Source organism: Lynx rufus, unplaced genomic scaffold (genome assembly GCF_022079265.1).
Source record: "Lynx rufus isolate CCGP_SWC_20201006 ecotype Redwood Valley unplaced genomic scaffold, mLynRuf1.p SCAF_2, whole genome shotgun sequence".
Taxonomy (NCBI): Eukaryota; Metazoa; Chordata; class Mammalia; order Carnivora; family Felidae; genus Lynx; species Lynx rufus.
Genome location: NW_025814834.1, coordinates 47,171,509 through 47,189,308, shown reverse-complemented (window position 1 = coordinate 47,189,308; position 17,800 = coordinate 47,171,509). Strand labels below are relative to the sequence as shown.

Sequence of the window (17,800 nt, the reverse complement as noted above, 5' to 3'; positions counted from 1 at the left end):
TTAGCAAATGTTAGCAGCATACTGTTCAGTCATTTTTGGGTTTTGTTTTCCCTAACTACTAAAAAGATGCTATACTTTAAAGGGTTTACTTTGGCTTTCTTCTAATATATAGTCATATCCATGGGTACAGTCTAGGAAAATAAACTATGCCTGCAAGAGTGGAAAACCAAATTGCAAAAAATATTATCAGTTTGGGGTTCTCTATCTCAAATCATTATTTATGTTCTCTATCTCAAATTATTAACTTTTAACTCGTTCAAATGACTGTATCAAGCAGTGAATCATTCGTTTTCTTAAAATGATTTGTCATTCTATTTCCATGAAAATTTGTGATGCCTAAATAGTGCTTGTTTCAACTTACACAAGCAAAATCGATTAAATATACCTATAAAGAAGTTACATATTTATTAGAAATAATAACAGAAATATGTGATCTTTAACATTCAGTTATAACTCAAGTAATAAGTTTGCTGTTTACAATAAGTCCAAATTATTTAATTCAGTTAATTTACTTTAATTTCTATACCTGGGACTCTTCTCCATAAACCAGTAATAGCAATTATGTCATAGTGGAACTGGTTTTTGTTAGAGTAAATTTATTACTTCTTGTACTACTGTCTCCTTACTCAGCTCTGATACTCTAATGTGGAAATGCAATGCTTTTATTATTTAATTACAATGGGCATACTTAAAAAACTTTCCAACCAAGACTCACATTACTGAGTAGGAATGTTTTCACTTCTCACTGTGTTTAGTTTGAGGGAGATGGATTTCAGCACACTGATTGAAATTCACTAATTTGGAAATAGACTGCATATGACCTAATGAAATGTTACTTGAAATACTGCGGTTAATTAACCATTATTCAATGTTAAGCTGAAGGACACCTGGGAAACATGCAGCAGAATAAAATATGTCTCAGAACCATAGTGCCTAACAAACTTACATTGACTGAAATGTACCAAAAAGTTGAGAGAGCAAGGATGATTCTGGATAGGCACTGAGAAGTATGTTACTCAGGGACCACTTGATGACTGTTTCCGAACTCAGTCATTGTCAAACCTCTGACGGGGCAGGTTTGCCAGATTTTAAACAACTTATGTAAGTGAAAAGTTCTAATTTGCCAAGACAAATACATCAGGCTATGGTTTGTAGAGTAAGACTCTTTCTTCTCTATGTTCCTATGTAGAATTTCTTTAAATAGTTAGCTTTGTTTAAAACTGACTTGAAGATGGAATCATGAACAGTTTTCAGGAGAAAGTTTATAACTTAAGAAAATGATACTTTATCTAGTTTCAAGAGGTAATATGAAGAAACTGGAAGTGAGATAAGTGTTCACAATATTGATTGAATATATTCAGATATGATCTAAGGAAAAAAAGGTGAGATCTGGATCACTTATCCTGAAGAGCATAAATATAAGCATTAAAGGATTATTTTATTAAGAAAGCTTTAGCCTATCGACTGGATAGATTTTTTGCTGCATTTTATTTAGGACCTTATCTCAACTACCTAGAAATGACATCATTGTCTATAGGGTTGCAAATGTGCAACTTGGCTTTGGAATTACTTGGAATCAATGTCTGAAATGTCAGCAAAATTAAGATGTTGAAAAAAAAAAAAAGAACCACTTTTCCCCCCCTACAAGTCAGTGTTATATATACTCTTTTATGTGCAAGAAGACAGAGCCCTTTATCTGGGTAAGAGCAAGATTTGCTATGCTCTCAAATTTTAAACATTAATTAAAATATAATTTATAACTAATTCTGGTAAAGTTTATTTATTTATTTTATCTAAAGGGTTGTGCTTTGTTTTTCCAAGGATCATTATGAGTAAGAGTCATTGCCTCTCAGGGCTTGGCAAATCCCAAAGCTCTGTCTCTCTCTTCCCCTCCCTTTCGGTTCCCTTTCTTTTTATCTCTCACTCTCTTTCCTTTAATTGGCTCTAATATAAAACTGAAGTATATCTGGTAAATAGTGTTTCGTGTTCTCTGTTTCTAATTTAAAGCATGCCTGAGTGGTAGACTTTTTCTTTTCTTTCTGTAAATAAAAAATAACAAACAGAACCCTAAGTTGACTTTTTATTTCGTTCTTGGTTTTTATTAGGATGGGCCAGTACCTCTGAATTAACAAACAGAAAAAAAAAAAGTCACCTCTACCAAAGACTAGGCAGAAATGACTGTAGCAGGAGGAACTGAGTTAAGAAGCAGAAAAGAGATATTGATAGCTTTTTCATAACAGTGATATATGTGAAACATCAACTCCTATAGGATGTTTCCAGGTTGGTGGTAAGAAAGCTAAATTTCCAGTGCTCTTGACTATTTGAACATGCTTAATTAACCATTCAATTCAGTATTTTCTGAGGTGTTTTTGACCTTTCTTCAACCTACTTACAAAGTATCCTATATTGTTTTACACAGATTCTTCTACTGATTAGAATTTTAAGGAATTTTAATTTCTTTGTCGATGGAGACAAAGAAGGCCAGACAAACTCAAGGGACTTGTTGAAGGTCACAGATAAGTCATGGGAAAGTCAGTCTTAGAAATAAGTTTCCAAGTCAGTTCATGCCTTTCATTTCTCAAAAATGTATTAAGTGCCTACTATGAGCAAGATCTTGTGCTAACCCCCGGAATGGGTTTTAAAAATGCAGAGATGATTTGTGCTCTCACAGAACTAACTTCATGATATTCTTTCCACTACTTGTTGCTCAGTGGATAGTTGTTTTTGACGGATAGTGGCTTTTACTGTTTTGAGGAATATATAGTGGAAGTGTCTTAAAATAAAAGTCTAGACATTCTTTAATATGGTTTCAAGTACTGAGTAAGCTAGATGGTATCTTGTGGGCATAAAGAGTTTACTTATTTTTGAGTAACTTAAGTTTTTCTAATATGATTATACTAATATTTTACTTCTAAAATTTTTCACTCGTTGTTTACTTATTTTTCTACATGAACATAACAATTTCTTTATAAATGTCATACATACAAAACTAAAAATTGTGTCCTTCGATTTTGTTTTTAAAGTGCCCATATTGTTATAATAGGCCTATCAGGGCTAAAAATTTATATAAAAATCTTTTAATGGACTAATAAGAAAGAGTGATAACTATGCCAATAATAGTGTTTCCAAATTAGACACTCCACTTAACACTGAACATATACTATATCAGTCCTTATACCAAACCTGTGATATAGATACCTATAGAGTTTGCATTTTAAAGATATGAAATTGAGGATTACAGAAATGAAAGAACTTGCTACATTGCAGGTGAGTGACAAAGGTGGGTTCTGAGACTAAAGGTGCCTGTTTAAAGAACATACTCTTATGCACTGTCGTGTAAGGAAGGATGTCGAGATATATAAAAAAGAATGTAGAATGCTACACCTGGGTCTTACTTGAAGGGGGGTTTTCACATTTTATCTAAAGCCTAAGAATGTATAATTAAAAAAGAAAAATTAATTGGTACTTCTACTTCATTTTGTTTAAACTCTCCATTTTTAAAAGGTAATTAAAGTCAAATAAAATTACTAAGCCAAGTAGAAAGAACACAAATTGGGAGGAAGTCTGGATAACTTAATTAACTACTTAAAACCAGCTAATCTCTTCACTGATTGTTTACAGTTTTTACCTGTGGAAATTTTACCCATCATTTAACACTTATTTCAGTGTTAAAGTGAGATTATCGCCTCAGGAATCTTCTGATTCTATGAGTCAGAATGAGTCTTTCCTTCCTCTGTTTTCGCATAGCTCTTTGAACCTCCACAGTAGCTTTTTTTTTTTTTCTTTTTCCACTTTGGATTACTATCAGATAGGGATAATGTTAGGGGGCACCTGCATAGCTTGGTTGATTAAGTGACCAACTCTTTTTTTTGTTGTTTAACATTTTTAGAAGTTTGTTTAATTATTTTTGAGGGAGACAGAGAGAGCAGGGGAGAGGCAGAGAGAGGAGAGAGAGAGAAACCCAAGCAGGCTCCATGGTGTCAGCACAGAGCCCAATATGGGGCTAGATCTCATGAATCATGAGATTATGGCCTGAGCTGAAATCAAGAATTAGATGCTTAACCAAGTCACTCAGGTGCCCCAGGCAACCAACTTTTGATTTGGGCTCAGGTCTTGATCTCACGGTTGTGAGGTCAAGCCCTGTGTCAGGCTCCTCGAGGGTGTGGAGCCTGCTTGAGATTCTCTCTCTCCCTCTCTCTCTGCCCCTCCCCTGCTTGCATGTATGCTCTCTCAAAAAAAATTTTTTTTTAATTTGTTGAAAGAATAGAATAGATAAGGGTAATATTAGATGACTATATAGTTCAGTCTCTATGCCTACATGTTGGATACAGTCCAATGACACAGTTAGTACCTCTTTCTTACCATTTATTGAGAGATTGCTATAGGCCAGGTACCATGTAAAGTTTCTTTGCCCAGTATTTTAAACATTATGACTCATTACAAAAACAAACAAACAAACAAACAAACAAACAAACAAACCCCCTGACGCTTACTGAAAAGCAGAACCAGGCTAAATCCATACTATTAGTAAGTGCTGATGGCAAGATTTGAATATATCCCATATTTGTAATTACTGTATTACACTATCCATTAAAACTAACATAAACCTGAAATCAAGTACACATTTCTCATTTTCACACACCATTTAATATCTTTTTTAGTTCATTATAGAGAATGAACAGTTAATTGCAGTTTTTAAATAAACTTTTAGCATAAGCAATGTAATTGAAAATCTTAATTTTTCTTTAATGTAGAAGCCAACAACCAAATTCTGTATACTGTCAAGACACTCATTGGCTTTGACAAGGTTTTGCCTATGTAGCATGTTATATGTCATTTATAAAAGAGTGACATTTTTAGCAAATAAGAGATACATGGATTTATTGCTTACAATACTCTTGATTAAAAAATCTGCTTTCTTTCTAAAAAAAAATAAGGCCTACTTACATTGTAATATGAGGACAATATTTGGGGCAACAAAAAATTTCTGGCTTCTCTTTTAAAATGAAGTATGAATCTACAGATTGTATCTTTAAAGCTAAAGTACTTAGCATATATATACATAATTCCAGCTTAAAAAATGTTTTTCCATACAGAAAATAAACTCTGAAGTTTTAAGTTTTAAGACTTCAAGTAAAAATGAAAATTACTCGTGAGTATTAGTTGAATAGTGTTTGCATTAAAAAAATTTTTTTTAATGTTTATTTATTTTTGAGAGAGAGAGAGAGAGAGAGAGAGAAAGAGAGAATGAGCAGGGGAGGGGCAGAGAGAGAGGGAGACACAGAATCTGAAGCAGGTTCCAGGCTCTGAGCTGTCAGCACAGAGCCCGACGCTGGGCTCAAACGCATGAACCATGAGATCATGACCTGAGCTGAAGTCGGCCACTTAACGCCTCCAATAGTGTTTGCATTTTTAAATAAAACATACCTAAATATAGGGACGCCTGGGTGGCTCAGTCGGTTACGCATGGGACTTCAGCTCAGGTCATGATCTCATGTCTGGGAGTTGAGCCCCGCGTCGGGCTCTGTGCTAACAGCTCAGAGCCTGGAGCCTGCTTTGGATTCTGTGTCTCCTCCTCTCTCTGCCCCTCCCATGCTCATCCTCTATCTCTATCTCTCAATAATAAATAAAGGTTAAAGATAATTTTCTTTTGAGAACTTAAATATAGATATAAAATATTAAACCAGATTTTCTTTCAATTCCTAATCAATAATAAAGTTTTTCTGTATAGATTGTTTTTAGTTTGCAAAATACTTTCACAAATGCTAACTTTCCTGACACTGAAATTATGTATTTTGATTTTAAAAGTATTAATTTTTTAATTCTAATCCTCTTTAGTAAGTTACTCCTCATTCATAGACTTGGGTTTGGAAGTAGCATTACAGATCATTAGGTCTAACCAAGTATGGGAATACCCCATTTCAAAATTCTGATTAGACTGACATCTAATTTCTGTCTGAGTGACAGGAAGGTCAATAGGTCAATTGGGGTTCATTATATTTTGTTTAGCTGTTAGAATTTTTTTTATAAATTGAGTCAAAATTTTTTTTGTTATTATATAAACTCTATTCCTAATTACAGTAATTGATATTCTTGAAGTCATCTGTTGTGCCCCCTATTTTTTGTCTTTTTCTGGCTTACCATTTTTGATATGTTGACTCCCTGATCAGTGAACATTATTTTCTTCAATTGCTTTACTATCCTAATAAGCCAATTCTTATAACACCCTCTTTCCTTTACAAAGTCAGTTCATAATGGACAGAGTAAATGACTGCTCTGATTAGAGATTTGGCATTGGATACTTTTCATTTATTGGGATAATTTGGCTTGTAGCATTGTTTTCACTTGGCAGTCCCACTGCTTCCTCATTAATTCACAGCAAGCATTTGGTCAACTAAATCATAGACTCACAAAAGCTTTGTCAATTTTGCATTTGACTTTATGGAATTAGTGTAGGAGTTTAGTTACATCCTTGCTAAATTCAAACTTGTTTGGGACCATAAGACTTGGTATTCTAGGAGACCATTTTTCTCTTTTTGACTACAGATATTGGCATGCTATATAATTGTTATTCTTCTTAACTTCATGTCATTCAGATATTTAATGTGCTTGAATATTTTGGCTTATTATAAGCAAAATTAAAAAAAAGATTATTTAATCTGAGGGATCTCTGTTGTATTAGTTTTAAATCTACAGAGATAGGTGGTCTCCTAAATGGTAATTAAAAATTTACTCCACATGCGCTGTATCTAGTCAGTTTTAGAAATACTACAATAAGGAATTCAGGAAAATTTCACTGAGGAATTGATGTTCAAGTTCAGATCTGAAAGATGAATAAATTTAATTAGGCTGGGGTGGAAGGATAGGCAAGATATTCAACTATAGGATCCATTAATGATTTTGATTTTATATAAATTACAGCAGAAAGTTTAAGCTTTTTAAAGCAAAGGATGACAAAATCATATCTGTATTTGATCTAAGCTTTGAAAATATTCTGGCTTGCATTGTTTAGAATTGAATGAAGGTGGTAAAGGGGAACTTCCTGAGGCTAGTTAAGACAAGGTTGGTGGTGGTGGCAGCAGAGATAAACTAACTGGATCCATTGGAGGGCTGTTAGGAGGTGAAATCCAGAGTATGAGGAAGAATGATTAGGAAGAAAGTTGAGAAGGTGCCACAGATTGCCCCTAACTCAACTAGATTGCTGGTGGTGGTAATCTTGAAGATGGGTCACTCTGGGAGAAAAACTGCTTTGAGTTAGGAGGAGGTATGTATTATGAATTTTTTTCAAGCATATTGATATTTAGATACTTTTGAGATGATGTATTTGAAGAGCCATAAAAAGATATCTACTCTTTGACCAAAAAAATCCCAAGTCTCTGGGAATGTAGCCTAAAAAAATAGTGCCAAATATGGGAAAAGTTATGGCTGAAAATGTCTGTTACAGTGTTTTTTATTAACAGGAAAAATTGGAAGTAATGTTACTATTTAAAACATGGGACAATCAGGGGCGCCTGGGTGGCTTGGTCGGTTAAGCGTCGGACTTCGGCTCAGGTCATGATCTCACGGTCTGTGAGTTCAAGCCCCGCGTCGGGCTCTGTGCTGACAGCTCAGAGCCTGGAGCCTGTTTCGGATTCTGTGTCTCCCTCTCTCTCTGCCCCTCCCCTGTTCATGCTCTGTCTCTGTCTCAAAAATAAATAAACGTTAAAAAAAAAAATTTAAAACATGGGACAATTTAATAAACTTTTGTCAGCTTACACAATGGAATATTATTTAGCCAAGTAAATAACTAAATAATAAACTGAAGAGTTTTAAAAACTCTTTAGGGACATGGAAAGAATTATATAATGCTAAATTATAAAAATAGTTAAAATACTTTGCAACTAAAACTGTAAAAACAAATTAATATGAAATAAAACTACAAAAATCTAAGAAATTGCTCAATAGGATATTAAAATTACAGGTTTATATATTCTTTTGTTTAAGAATTAGTAACATGCTTAATTTTTTTTTATTTTTTAAAAAATGCAAATTTAAGTGCAAATCTTGTTTCTCAAGATTATAGTTTGTTTTAAAAATACATATTTTGGGGGCGCCTGGGTGGCGCAGTCGGTTAAGCGTCCGACTTCAGCCAGGTCACGATCTCGCGGTCCGTGAGTTCGAGCCCCGCGTCGGGCTCTGGGCTGATGGCTCAGAGCCTGGAGCCTGTTTCCGATTCTGTGTCTCCCTCTCTCTCTGCCCCTCCCCTGTTCATGCTCTGTCTCTCTCTGTCCCAAAAATAAATAAACGTTGGAAAAAAAAAATTAAAAAAAAAATACATATTTTGGGGGTCCCTGGGTGGCTCAGTCCCACCACTTCAGCTCAGATCATGATCTCATGGTTCATGAGTTCAAGCCCTGCATGGGGCTCTCTGCTATCAGTGCAAAGTCTGCTTCAGATCCTCTGTCCTGCTCTCAGCCTGTTCTCCCTCTCTCTTTCTCAAAATCAATAAACTTTAATAAAAAAGTTAAAAATTCATATTTTTTAGTTTATTTATTTTTGAGAGAGAGAAAGAGTGCATGCACTTGTGTGAGGGCCAGAGGGAGAGGGAAAGAGAGAATCCCAAGCAGGCCCCATGCTCAGCACAGAGCCAACATGGGGCTCCAACTCACAAATGGCGAGATCATGACCTGAGCAGAAATCAAGAGTAGGACTCTTCACTGACTGAGCCACCAGAGCACCTCAAGTTTGTTTTTAATTAAGAATGAATTCTTTTTCCTAAGGTTAAAAATATTTAACAGTCATACCTTTTTTCCCCAAGATTTGTAAGACAGTCTTAAACAGCTCTTATGATTCCTATTTTATGCCTTCAGGATAGAGGCTGACCTCCTTTATATTCCGTCATAGTTGTTAAGTTTTTTGTTAAAAAAAAAAGAAACTTGGCTAATATTAGTTACTTAAAAAAATTTTTTTAAGTTTATTTACTTTTGAGAGGCAGAGACAGCGTGAGTGGGGGAGAGGCAGAGAGAGATGGAGAGAGAAAATTCCAAGCACACTCCATGAGGTCAGCACAGAGCCTGATGTGGAGCTTGAACTCATGAAACCATGAGGTCATAACCTGAGCTGAAACCAAGAGTTGGAGGCTTAACCAACTGAGCCACCCAGGTGCCCCTAGTTACATTAAATTTTTTTTTAATGCTTATTTATTTTTGAGAGAGAGAGAGAGAGAGAGAGAGAGAGAGAGAGAGAGAGAGATTGCAAGTGGGGGAGGGGCAGAGAGAGAAAAGGAGACACAGAATCCGAAGCAGGCTCCAGGCTCTGAGCTGTCAGCACAGAGCCGCATGTGGGGCTCAAAATCATGAACTGCGAGATCGTGACCTGAGCCAAAGTTGGGCGCTTAAGAGTCCACGGAGCCACCCAGGCACCCCACCACTAGTTATATTTAAATTAATCCTTTCCATGTGTTGGTATGTTATGGTGTGGTAGATACATAATTTTCGTGAACTAAAAATCTGAGTTCTAGGAGTACTGCATAAACTGAATAGCAATTAGCCGTATCATTTAGTTTCAAGAGCCAAGACAGTCAGATTTTAAAATGTAGTATTTTTAAATTGTAAAGATTTGCCTTTAGAATTAGAAAGGATATGAACTATATTTTTGTGAAACTATTTAGTCATTTTATTATACTAAATGAGAATTTGAAATTTTAATTTTATTTTGTGTTTTTTTTTTTTTACATTTATTTATTTTTGAGAAACAGAGTGAGACAAAGCGTGCATGGGCGAGGGGCAGAGAGAGAAGGAGACACAGAATCTGAAGCAGGCTCTGGGCTCTGAGCAAGCGGTGAGCACAGAGCCTGATGTGGGGCTTGAACCCATGAACTGTGAGATCATGACCTGTGCCAAAGTCGGAAGCTCAACCAACTGAGGCACCCAGGCACCCCTATTTTGTGTTTTAAATTCACTAAATATTAACCAAGATTTATTACCATATTTTACCAATAAGTTTGTTAGCATCAGCAACATTGCTTCACTTTGTCAATTAGCATAAATTATATATCACTATGGACCAGAGGACTCTAAAATTATCACTTTGGAAAATGGTTTATTTTCTATTTTTAGAAGAGATATTTTTAATCTATTATACAATCATAACAAAGTTTTTTCTACTCCAAAGATAGTATTCATTTAAAAAATGTTGTGTAAACTAAGAGTATATATGAGTAAAGACATGAAGTTTTAATAAGCTGTAAGCATCTGATATGACATAACTAATTACAAATGCATTGAGAACTGGCAGTTGGTTTTCTCAAAAACCTTTTGGTAACTTGTTGCAAAATATAGTATAGTAAATATAATTCTTTAAGAAGTGTTTTCCATATTTTAGGATAAAAATTCCTTTCAACTGACTTTTAATTAATGCTTAATTAGCTTTATTCAGAGTGGAGTTTTTTAAAGTCAGTTTCTAATCGTGCCTAGATGATGTTATAAATTAAAAGTGCCATTAAAAAGTTTCCATGTGGATTCCTCAAAGTAACTAATCTTGAAGATTTTTAAAAAGGTGCAGGTTTCCAAAAATACTAGTACAGTTCTGATGCAATCTCTACATCCTGTGATTTTGAACCCATGAGAGACAATGGTTGGTTGGTTTGTATATTCTTTGATGCACTCCGAATATTTGATGGACTGTGGGCCAAAAGCTGGTGCTCTGGTACATCCAGGGGCTTGATAATTTCCAGATTTGGATTATTGTGGTATGCTACTACTCTAGCTGATTCTGAAGCTGCTAATGCTCCAAGACAATTGTTGGAGGAGAAAGAGGAAGATAATGACAATGGTGATAAAGCTACCATGAAATACAGCTACTCACTCTCCATACTGCATTCTATAATTACTGGTGGTGATCAAGTTATGAAAACCATTAAACCATTTTAACGCATAAAATACTGCATGCAAATTTTGATATTTACTTTCCTATCAATTAAAAAAATCATTTGTTGATTGTCTAAATCAAGAAATTGGAGTTGACTCTCCTTCCCCAAAAAAGAAGTAAATTTCAAGTAAAATTCAAACTGCAATCTACCTATATTAATGATGAGTCTCCCCAAAAAACAAGGAAAAATAACTGAACGATAATATATTTAGGTTATTATTATTATTAGATAATATGTATTATTCCCATTGCCACATTCCCATTGGTTTCTGTAATGTACCATGTATACTGACACTAACATTGACCTAGAAGTTGAAAATTCAGTTAATAAGTTCTATAATATTTGATAGTTTCCAAAACAAATACAGATACATTTACATATTGATTTTGGCTCTCTTCTTTCCACATGACTTCATACTTAGGCTTCAGATATTTCATCAATCTCTGCTCTATACATTTTATAAAGTCAAGGTAAGATCAATATATTTCAGATTATTCTAAATGTTCAATTTATTTTAAACATTATAAATCATCTGTTCCTATATTTTATCAGCACATGACATAAACACGCACAAGGCACTGCATTCACCAAAGACAATTGATAAATTAAAAAATATTTTACATGTACTTACTTGAAATAAAAGAATATGCCAAGTGAGATAAGCAGTGATGCAATAGATAATCCATGTCCAATTATAGTCAGGTAAAACAAATTCAGTGCAGTCTACATTGGTATGAGTAAAAAAACAATTAAGATTCCTATCAATACTATAATCCCACATGTGTATAAGCTCAAATCAATAGAACAAATTATATTTCTAAAAATATGTGTTCTACTCGCATTGCCATTTAGCTTACAAACCAATAGATACTTAAATAAATCTGGAATAAAGAGTATCTGTGCAAATTTATCAAGTGACATCAACATTTATAAATTATATGTCCTCTTAATGTAGAAAATTAGAAATCATATATTAAACCTAGGAAGGAATAATTTTATTGATGTAGGTTTTGTAATACTTTAAAGTAGCATTTTGTGTTTTGAAGGACATTGACAGTTTTTACTCTATCACTTTGTGAATGTTAAATGCTATTAATTATTTTTGTTTATTTTAGATAAGGCTTTCTTTCCTACTGGGTTTTTCTTTTTCCTTTAACAAATTTGAAGCCCCAAAACTAATCTCAATATAGCAATTATAGGAGCCTCTAATCTATACAAATATGTTTTCTCACATGGTTTCACTCTTCCTCTTTGTTTTTTTATTTTCCTGTAATCTATTTGTAACTTACCATTTTATTGTATATTTTTATACTTCTCTTTAAAATCTTCTCTGAATAAGCAAAGAACACGATTTATAAGTATAGTGATAGCTGACATTTATCAAATGCTTACTATATACCTATGAGTTTTCTAAGAATTTTCCTTGTATTAAGTCAATCCTTATGAAAACCTTGAGGCTAGGTTTATTGTTATCTTCATTTTATATACAAGGAAACTGAGGCAGAGAGAGGTTATAAGCTTGCCTGAGGTCATATGGCTGGTAAAGAATAGGAACAAGAAATCAGGACTCCGTTCCAATCACTGACAAACTGCCTGTATATTCACACCTGTGCAAATGTATTCAGGCACTTTCTATCAAAGCTTAATTGTTGTGACAAACTGTGACTAACCTTGACTTTAATGTATTGTGTTAAAAGTGGGAATGTGACTGAGTAACCTAGCAGCCAGTCAGGACAGCCTTCTGTTGAGGGACAGATAGAGTTGTGTACACCCTTTTGGACTTACTTTGTTTACTTGAGCACAATTCCTGAACTTAGTTCTAGAAATTCCAATACCAATGAATATGTTCCCTTTTCTTTCCCTTTTAAAATATGTTTTCTTTGGGAAATTTGAAACTCCTATACCAACACATTGACTTGTAAATACACTATTACCTAGCAGGATTGCTTCCTTTGTGTAATGACAGAATGAATAATTATTTCCACAAAGATTTTTCTCCATTGCTTATAAAAAGGCTTTACAACACAATGGAACACTAGCTAAATTTTCTCCAATACCCTATCAGTAACTAACTCTGTAAGTAGATCATGTTATTTACATTTGAGTTCATAATTATTCCATACCTTCACTTTCTCGTGTGTGTTAAGATTACACTGAGTATAATTTGTCCATGTCCTGTTGCTCTCTGGATGTCTAAACCAGTTTCCATCTTGGTCACAGATCTTTGTAACTTTTTCTTTAATTAAAAAGAAAAGAAGAAAACATTAATGCGATTAATTTAGAGTTTATTTAATGTCAAGTGGATCTGTATATAAATCTCTGTTTCTACCTGACGGATCAAAGTCCTGAAAGTAATCAGGGCAGTGCTGCATTGATTCGGTTCCTGCGGCAACATCATTCCAGCATAACCACCCATCCCAGGTTCTGTTACAGTAAATACCTTAAGAGAAGAATAAAAATCAGTGATTAATAATCCCTTTAGTTATACATGAAGACATAAGTCTTACTGGTGGGCTAATACTGACATGAAATACATACTACCAACTGCAAATGAAGACCATATAAAATCCATAGCTGGTAAGTTTTTCATCAAGTCATTATTGGGTTTATTGCCAAATTAAATTTAGAAATATCCTTAAAAGTGTACTGAAGAGTTTAGATTTAATTCCAGTTCTCAAAGGTGGCTATTCATTCAATAAATCAAGTGGTCTTTGATGGCTGTCCTTAACCATAAAGGTAGTAGTTACTTAGTGTCCCTATACTTAAAACTTTGTAAAAGTATGAGAAATTGGAAAATGTTGTGTTCTTAGGGCAAGGTTTTAGTATTTTCTGAGATAAACAAATGAACACCCTAACACTTCCTATTTCACAGTATTGACCCTAACAGATATTCAGGCCCCTCTACCAAATTGTAGCTCTTACTTCCCTTCCTTCACATTTCAAATGGAGTAGAATGTAAACATTCTCATATTTTCCTTTTAGTAAACTGAAGAGAAAGATCCTCTTACATGAACAAATATAAGTTTTTTTTAAAAAAGGGATGGAGAAATAAGATGACCAATAGTCCAATCTTATAACAGTCTATAATTAAAGAAAATAATTTTTCACCTAGTCAGGCAAGTACTCATAGATAGAAGCCCAAATGTTTCATGAGATGTTTATTATTTTTTAACAGATTTGTGCCACAATCTCAGACTCAATCTAATCTTCATTGAGGTAGAAAAAAATTCTACTGGCCTGAAAGTGTAAGTAATTCTATTAAACTATTAAGTAAGTAATTCTATTAAATTCTATTAAAAAATAACTCATTTCATCTCTGTTTCTTTCTCCTGTGGTTTTCACTTATTTAAATAGTCTACATTCATATATTACTAAATAAAATGCATTTTGTGGCCTAACAGAGAAGAATTCCCTGATAGAAAGCATCTCGAACAGATCCTATCACCTGTCCAAAAGATCCCATCTAATTAATGATAACACTGGCAGTATGATAGATTACACAGGGCAGAATTTTTCACATGTGTTGTATGGCATTTGAGTGAGACAGGAGTAGGTATTCCATTAAAAGAGTTTCTGTGGTCAAAAGATTTGGGAAGCATAAAGTTGAAATGAAGACAGTTCTTTCTTGCAAGACTTGCTAGAGTATTTAAAATTACAAAGTGCATTATGAAGCTCCAAGAGGAGGATTTATTACACAGTGATTCTAAAATTATTTTATCACAAAATTATTTTATTATGAAACACTCAAAGATATTCCTATTGTTCAACAATGAGATTCGAAGACTACTTTTACATATATCTACACGATTTGGAAGGGGTTAATTCAATAATTTGAAACTTGAAACTTGGAGTTTAGTGGAATAAAGTGATAAGTCAGATAAGTTAACAGAATTTGTATGCAGTTTGTGTACTGGATAATTTAACTCCTAGTGACATAATATCAGATAGTTTGTCAGTGTCTGGTATATATCCAAGATATTTTTAACTGAATAAATATCTCGTTAAAAAAATGTTTGGATAGATCTATCTAAATACTTCTCCAAAGATTATAAAATTATATTGTTCCATTAGATTTTTCAATAAGAATTGTTCATTACAATTCTAAAAGTTCTAAAAGTTGACCAATGTGGGAAAATCACTTTTTTCTCTTTCTCACAAGCAAGTTCATTTTGTCAGTTACAAATACTAATAATAACCTACTGTCAACATTTCATTTATATAAGAAACATTATAATACCATCAAATATTTTTCCAAAAATGTAAAGATCTTTGTATCCACTGATAATTTAGAAATATCTAAAGTCTAGGGGCGCCTGGATGGCTCAGTCAGTGCGTCTGACTTCAACTCAGGTCATGATCTCGCGGTTGAGTTCTAGCCCCGAATCAGGGTCTGTGCTGACAGCTGAGAGCCCGGAGCCTGCTTTGGATTCTGCCTCCCTCTCTCTTTGCCCCTCCCCCGCTCATGCTCTGTCTCCCTCTGTCTCAAAAGTAAATATAAACATTAAAAAAATTAAAAAAAAGAAATATCTAAAGTCTTTACATTTTGCTATGTTTCATTGTGAGTTTCACGTTTTACATTTTGAAGATATACCTGTGCCAGATAAAAATACAGGGCCTGGTTTTGGTCTTGATTTTTTATTTTGTTTTTGCTAAATCTAGCAACTCTAATTGTGCTACTCATCTTTGTATCTTCAGAATCCAGGCAAATATCTGGCACTTAGCAGGACTTCAATAATGTTATAAAAGTATCTAAAGAATATCTTAATAGAAACAGAAGCACCTAGACCAAATGTATTATACAAAGCACGTGTTATGCAAAAAAATTATAATTTATTATGCAAGCTCCTATCAAGCAGCTTGTGAAAGAGAAATACAAATTACATAAGCTGAAGATCAAGTCACTGATTTAATTAAAGACACACATTTGATATTTTAAATATCTTTGTACCATAAAAACATTACTAAAAATATTCCTGTTGCACATAGTTTGAATTAGAATTTTTTAAAAAGGAGCAAGATAAATTATGTCATAAATTTCTTCATAAGTAAGAATGCACATGTAACAGGAAAGCTAACTAACCCATTTTTAACAATGGACCTAAGAAACCCATAAATGATATAATGGAGTAGTTTTCTTTTAAAAGGGTATCAAAGGCATTTAAAAATTAAATAGTCATGTTTACCTTCTGTTTGTTGAATAGGGTCTTGCATAATTTTTTGGTAACATTCATACTGAGCTGTCATGATTTTATTTCTAGTATAGACACCGAACTCATTTAAGTCATCAATGTTCTCTTCTGATTCTGCTATGTCAAGAATCTAAGGGATTTAAAAAAAAAATCAGAATTGTAAGAATGTCTGTCAGAGGCAGTCTGTCACAGTGGAAAAAGAGTAGCTGCAGTGATATGCTACATGGTTAACTGGTTCTGGGGGGAAAATCCCTGATTTGAACCGTTTGCTAATTTTCATGGTTTAAATGTCCCCACCATGTTTAATTTCAAGTGACCTCAAGTAGCTGTAAATGGCAGCTCTGGGAAACAGGCTATAGTCGGTTCTCAGAAGCCTATAGGATCTGGCTCTAGGACGTGAGCTCTGGAATACAGACAGAGTTGTATTGAAAATCCACCTCTACTTTTTCACCTGCTCTGTGAATATGGGCAAGGTATTTAAGTTCCCTAAGGCTCTGCTTTCTTATTGTAAAATGGAATAAAAAAAATTTTAATGGGATAAAATAGTATCAAGATAACAGAGGGAAATGGGGCGCCTGGGTGGCTCAGTCAGTTAAATGCTGACTCTCAATTTGAACTGAGGTCAAGATCTCATGGGTTCATGAGTTTGAGCTCCACTATGGGCTCTGTACGGACAACATGGAGCCTGCTTGGGATTCTCTCCCTCTCTTTCTCTGCCCTTCCTCTGCTCTGACATATGCATTCTCTCTTTCTCAAAATAAACTTAAAAAAAAAATAACGGGAAATATTTGACACATGGTAAATATTCAAAACTGTTGGCCATTTTTATTATCAGATTTTGATCATCAAAATATTGAGAAGTTCATTTATGTCATTGGTAAATAGAATTTTTACTGTATGTACATCAATAAACGTTTTGGACAAGGTATATATTTAAGATCTTCCAATTTAGTAGTACTATTTAAGTTTCACTTCCATTTTAATATCTGCATGACTTTTTGTTACTGTTTTGCAATATGAAGCCTGTATAACCTCCCTCAACCTTACTTCTTCTTCACTTTTGCATTATTTCCTTTAATTATCATTCATAAGCATTAATTTTCTACTCTTATTTTGTTCCCTTATACTTGATTCTCTGTTCTCTAGCCCGAATTCATATTTACCAAAGTCTAAGTAGTTACATTCCCTCAGTGTGTGGTACCACTCAAGCCTCACTATCACCTGAGCACCATTTAACATTTATTCTCTCGTTCTTTGATTAGTTTTAATTTCCTAATAAAGATTTGTGCAGCATTTGTGCTGCACAAGCAATAAATGTAAATTTACAGCATTAAGAAAATTAGTATTTTTCTCCTGTTCTCAGGAAGTTTATAGAATTGCATAAAATCAATATCATTTTTATTCTTAAAAACACAGCTTTGCACTATCTGAATGAATTCAAGAAAAATGGTCACAATTCCTTAAATTACAGTAATCAGATTGGTAATCTGATACAGAATTACCTGCAGGCAACCAGAGTTGGCCTGTGCAGTTCATTGGCACGCTCAGTGCAGGGAGGGAGCTGAAGAAACAGGAGTCCTGCTTCTTGAATTCTAGGCTATTTACCTAAGATAACATCTAAGAAGTGTAGGATTTGGACTGCTCCTAGACTGGAGAATGTTTTCAAATACAAATGCTGATAGGAATGTAGGCTTTTTTTTTT

The 17,800-nt window shown here is 34.0% G+C and overlaps 1 protein-coding gene across 2 annotated transcripts in view; it reads right to left on the bottom strand.

Moving 5' to 3' along the window:
- CALCRL (calcitonin receptor like receptor) overlaps positions 1-17,800 on the bottom strand; it is a 105,190-nt gene that overhangs the window by 26,558 nt on the left and 60,832 nt on the right. For both annotated transcript variants that reach the window (XM_047084799.1, XM_047084800.1), the window contains 4 exons: positions 16,093-16,228; positions 13,239-13,349; positions 13,033-13,145; positions 11,541-11,632 (listed from right to left, as the gene is read on the bottom strand). In XM_047084799.1, the coding sequence (XP_046940755.1) occupies positions 11,541-11,632; positions 13,033-13,145; positions 13,239-13,349; positions 16,093-16,228 (452 nt within the window). The remainder of the gene's footprint in view (positions 1-11,540; positions 11,633-13,032; positions 13,146-13,238; positions 13,350-16,092; positions 16,229-17,800) is intronic.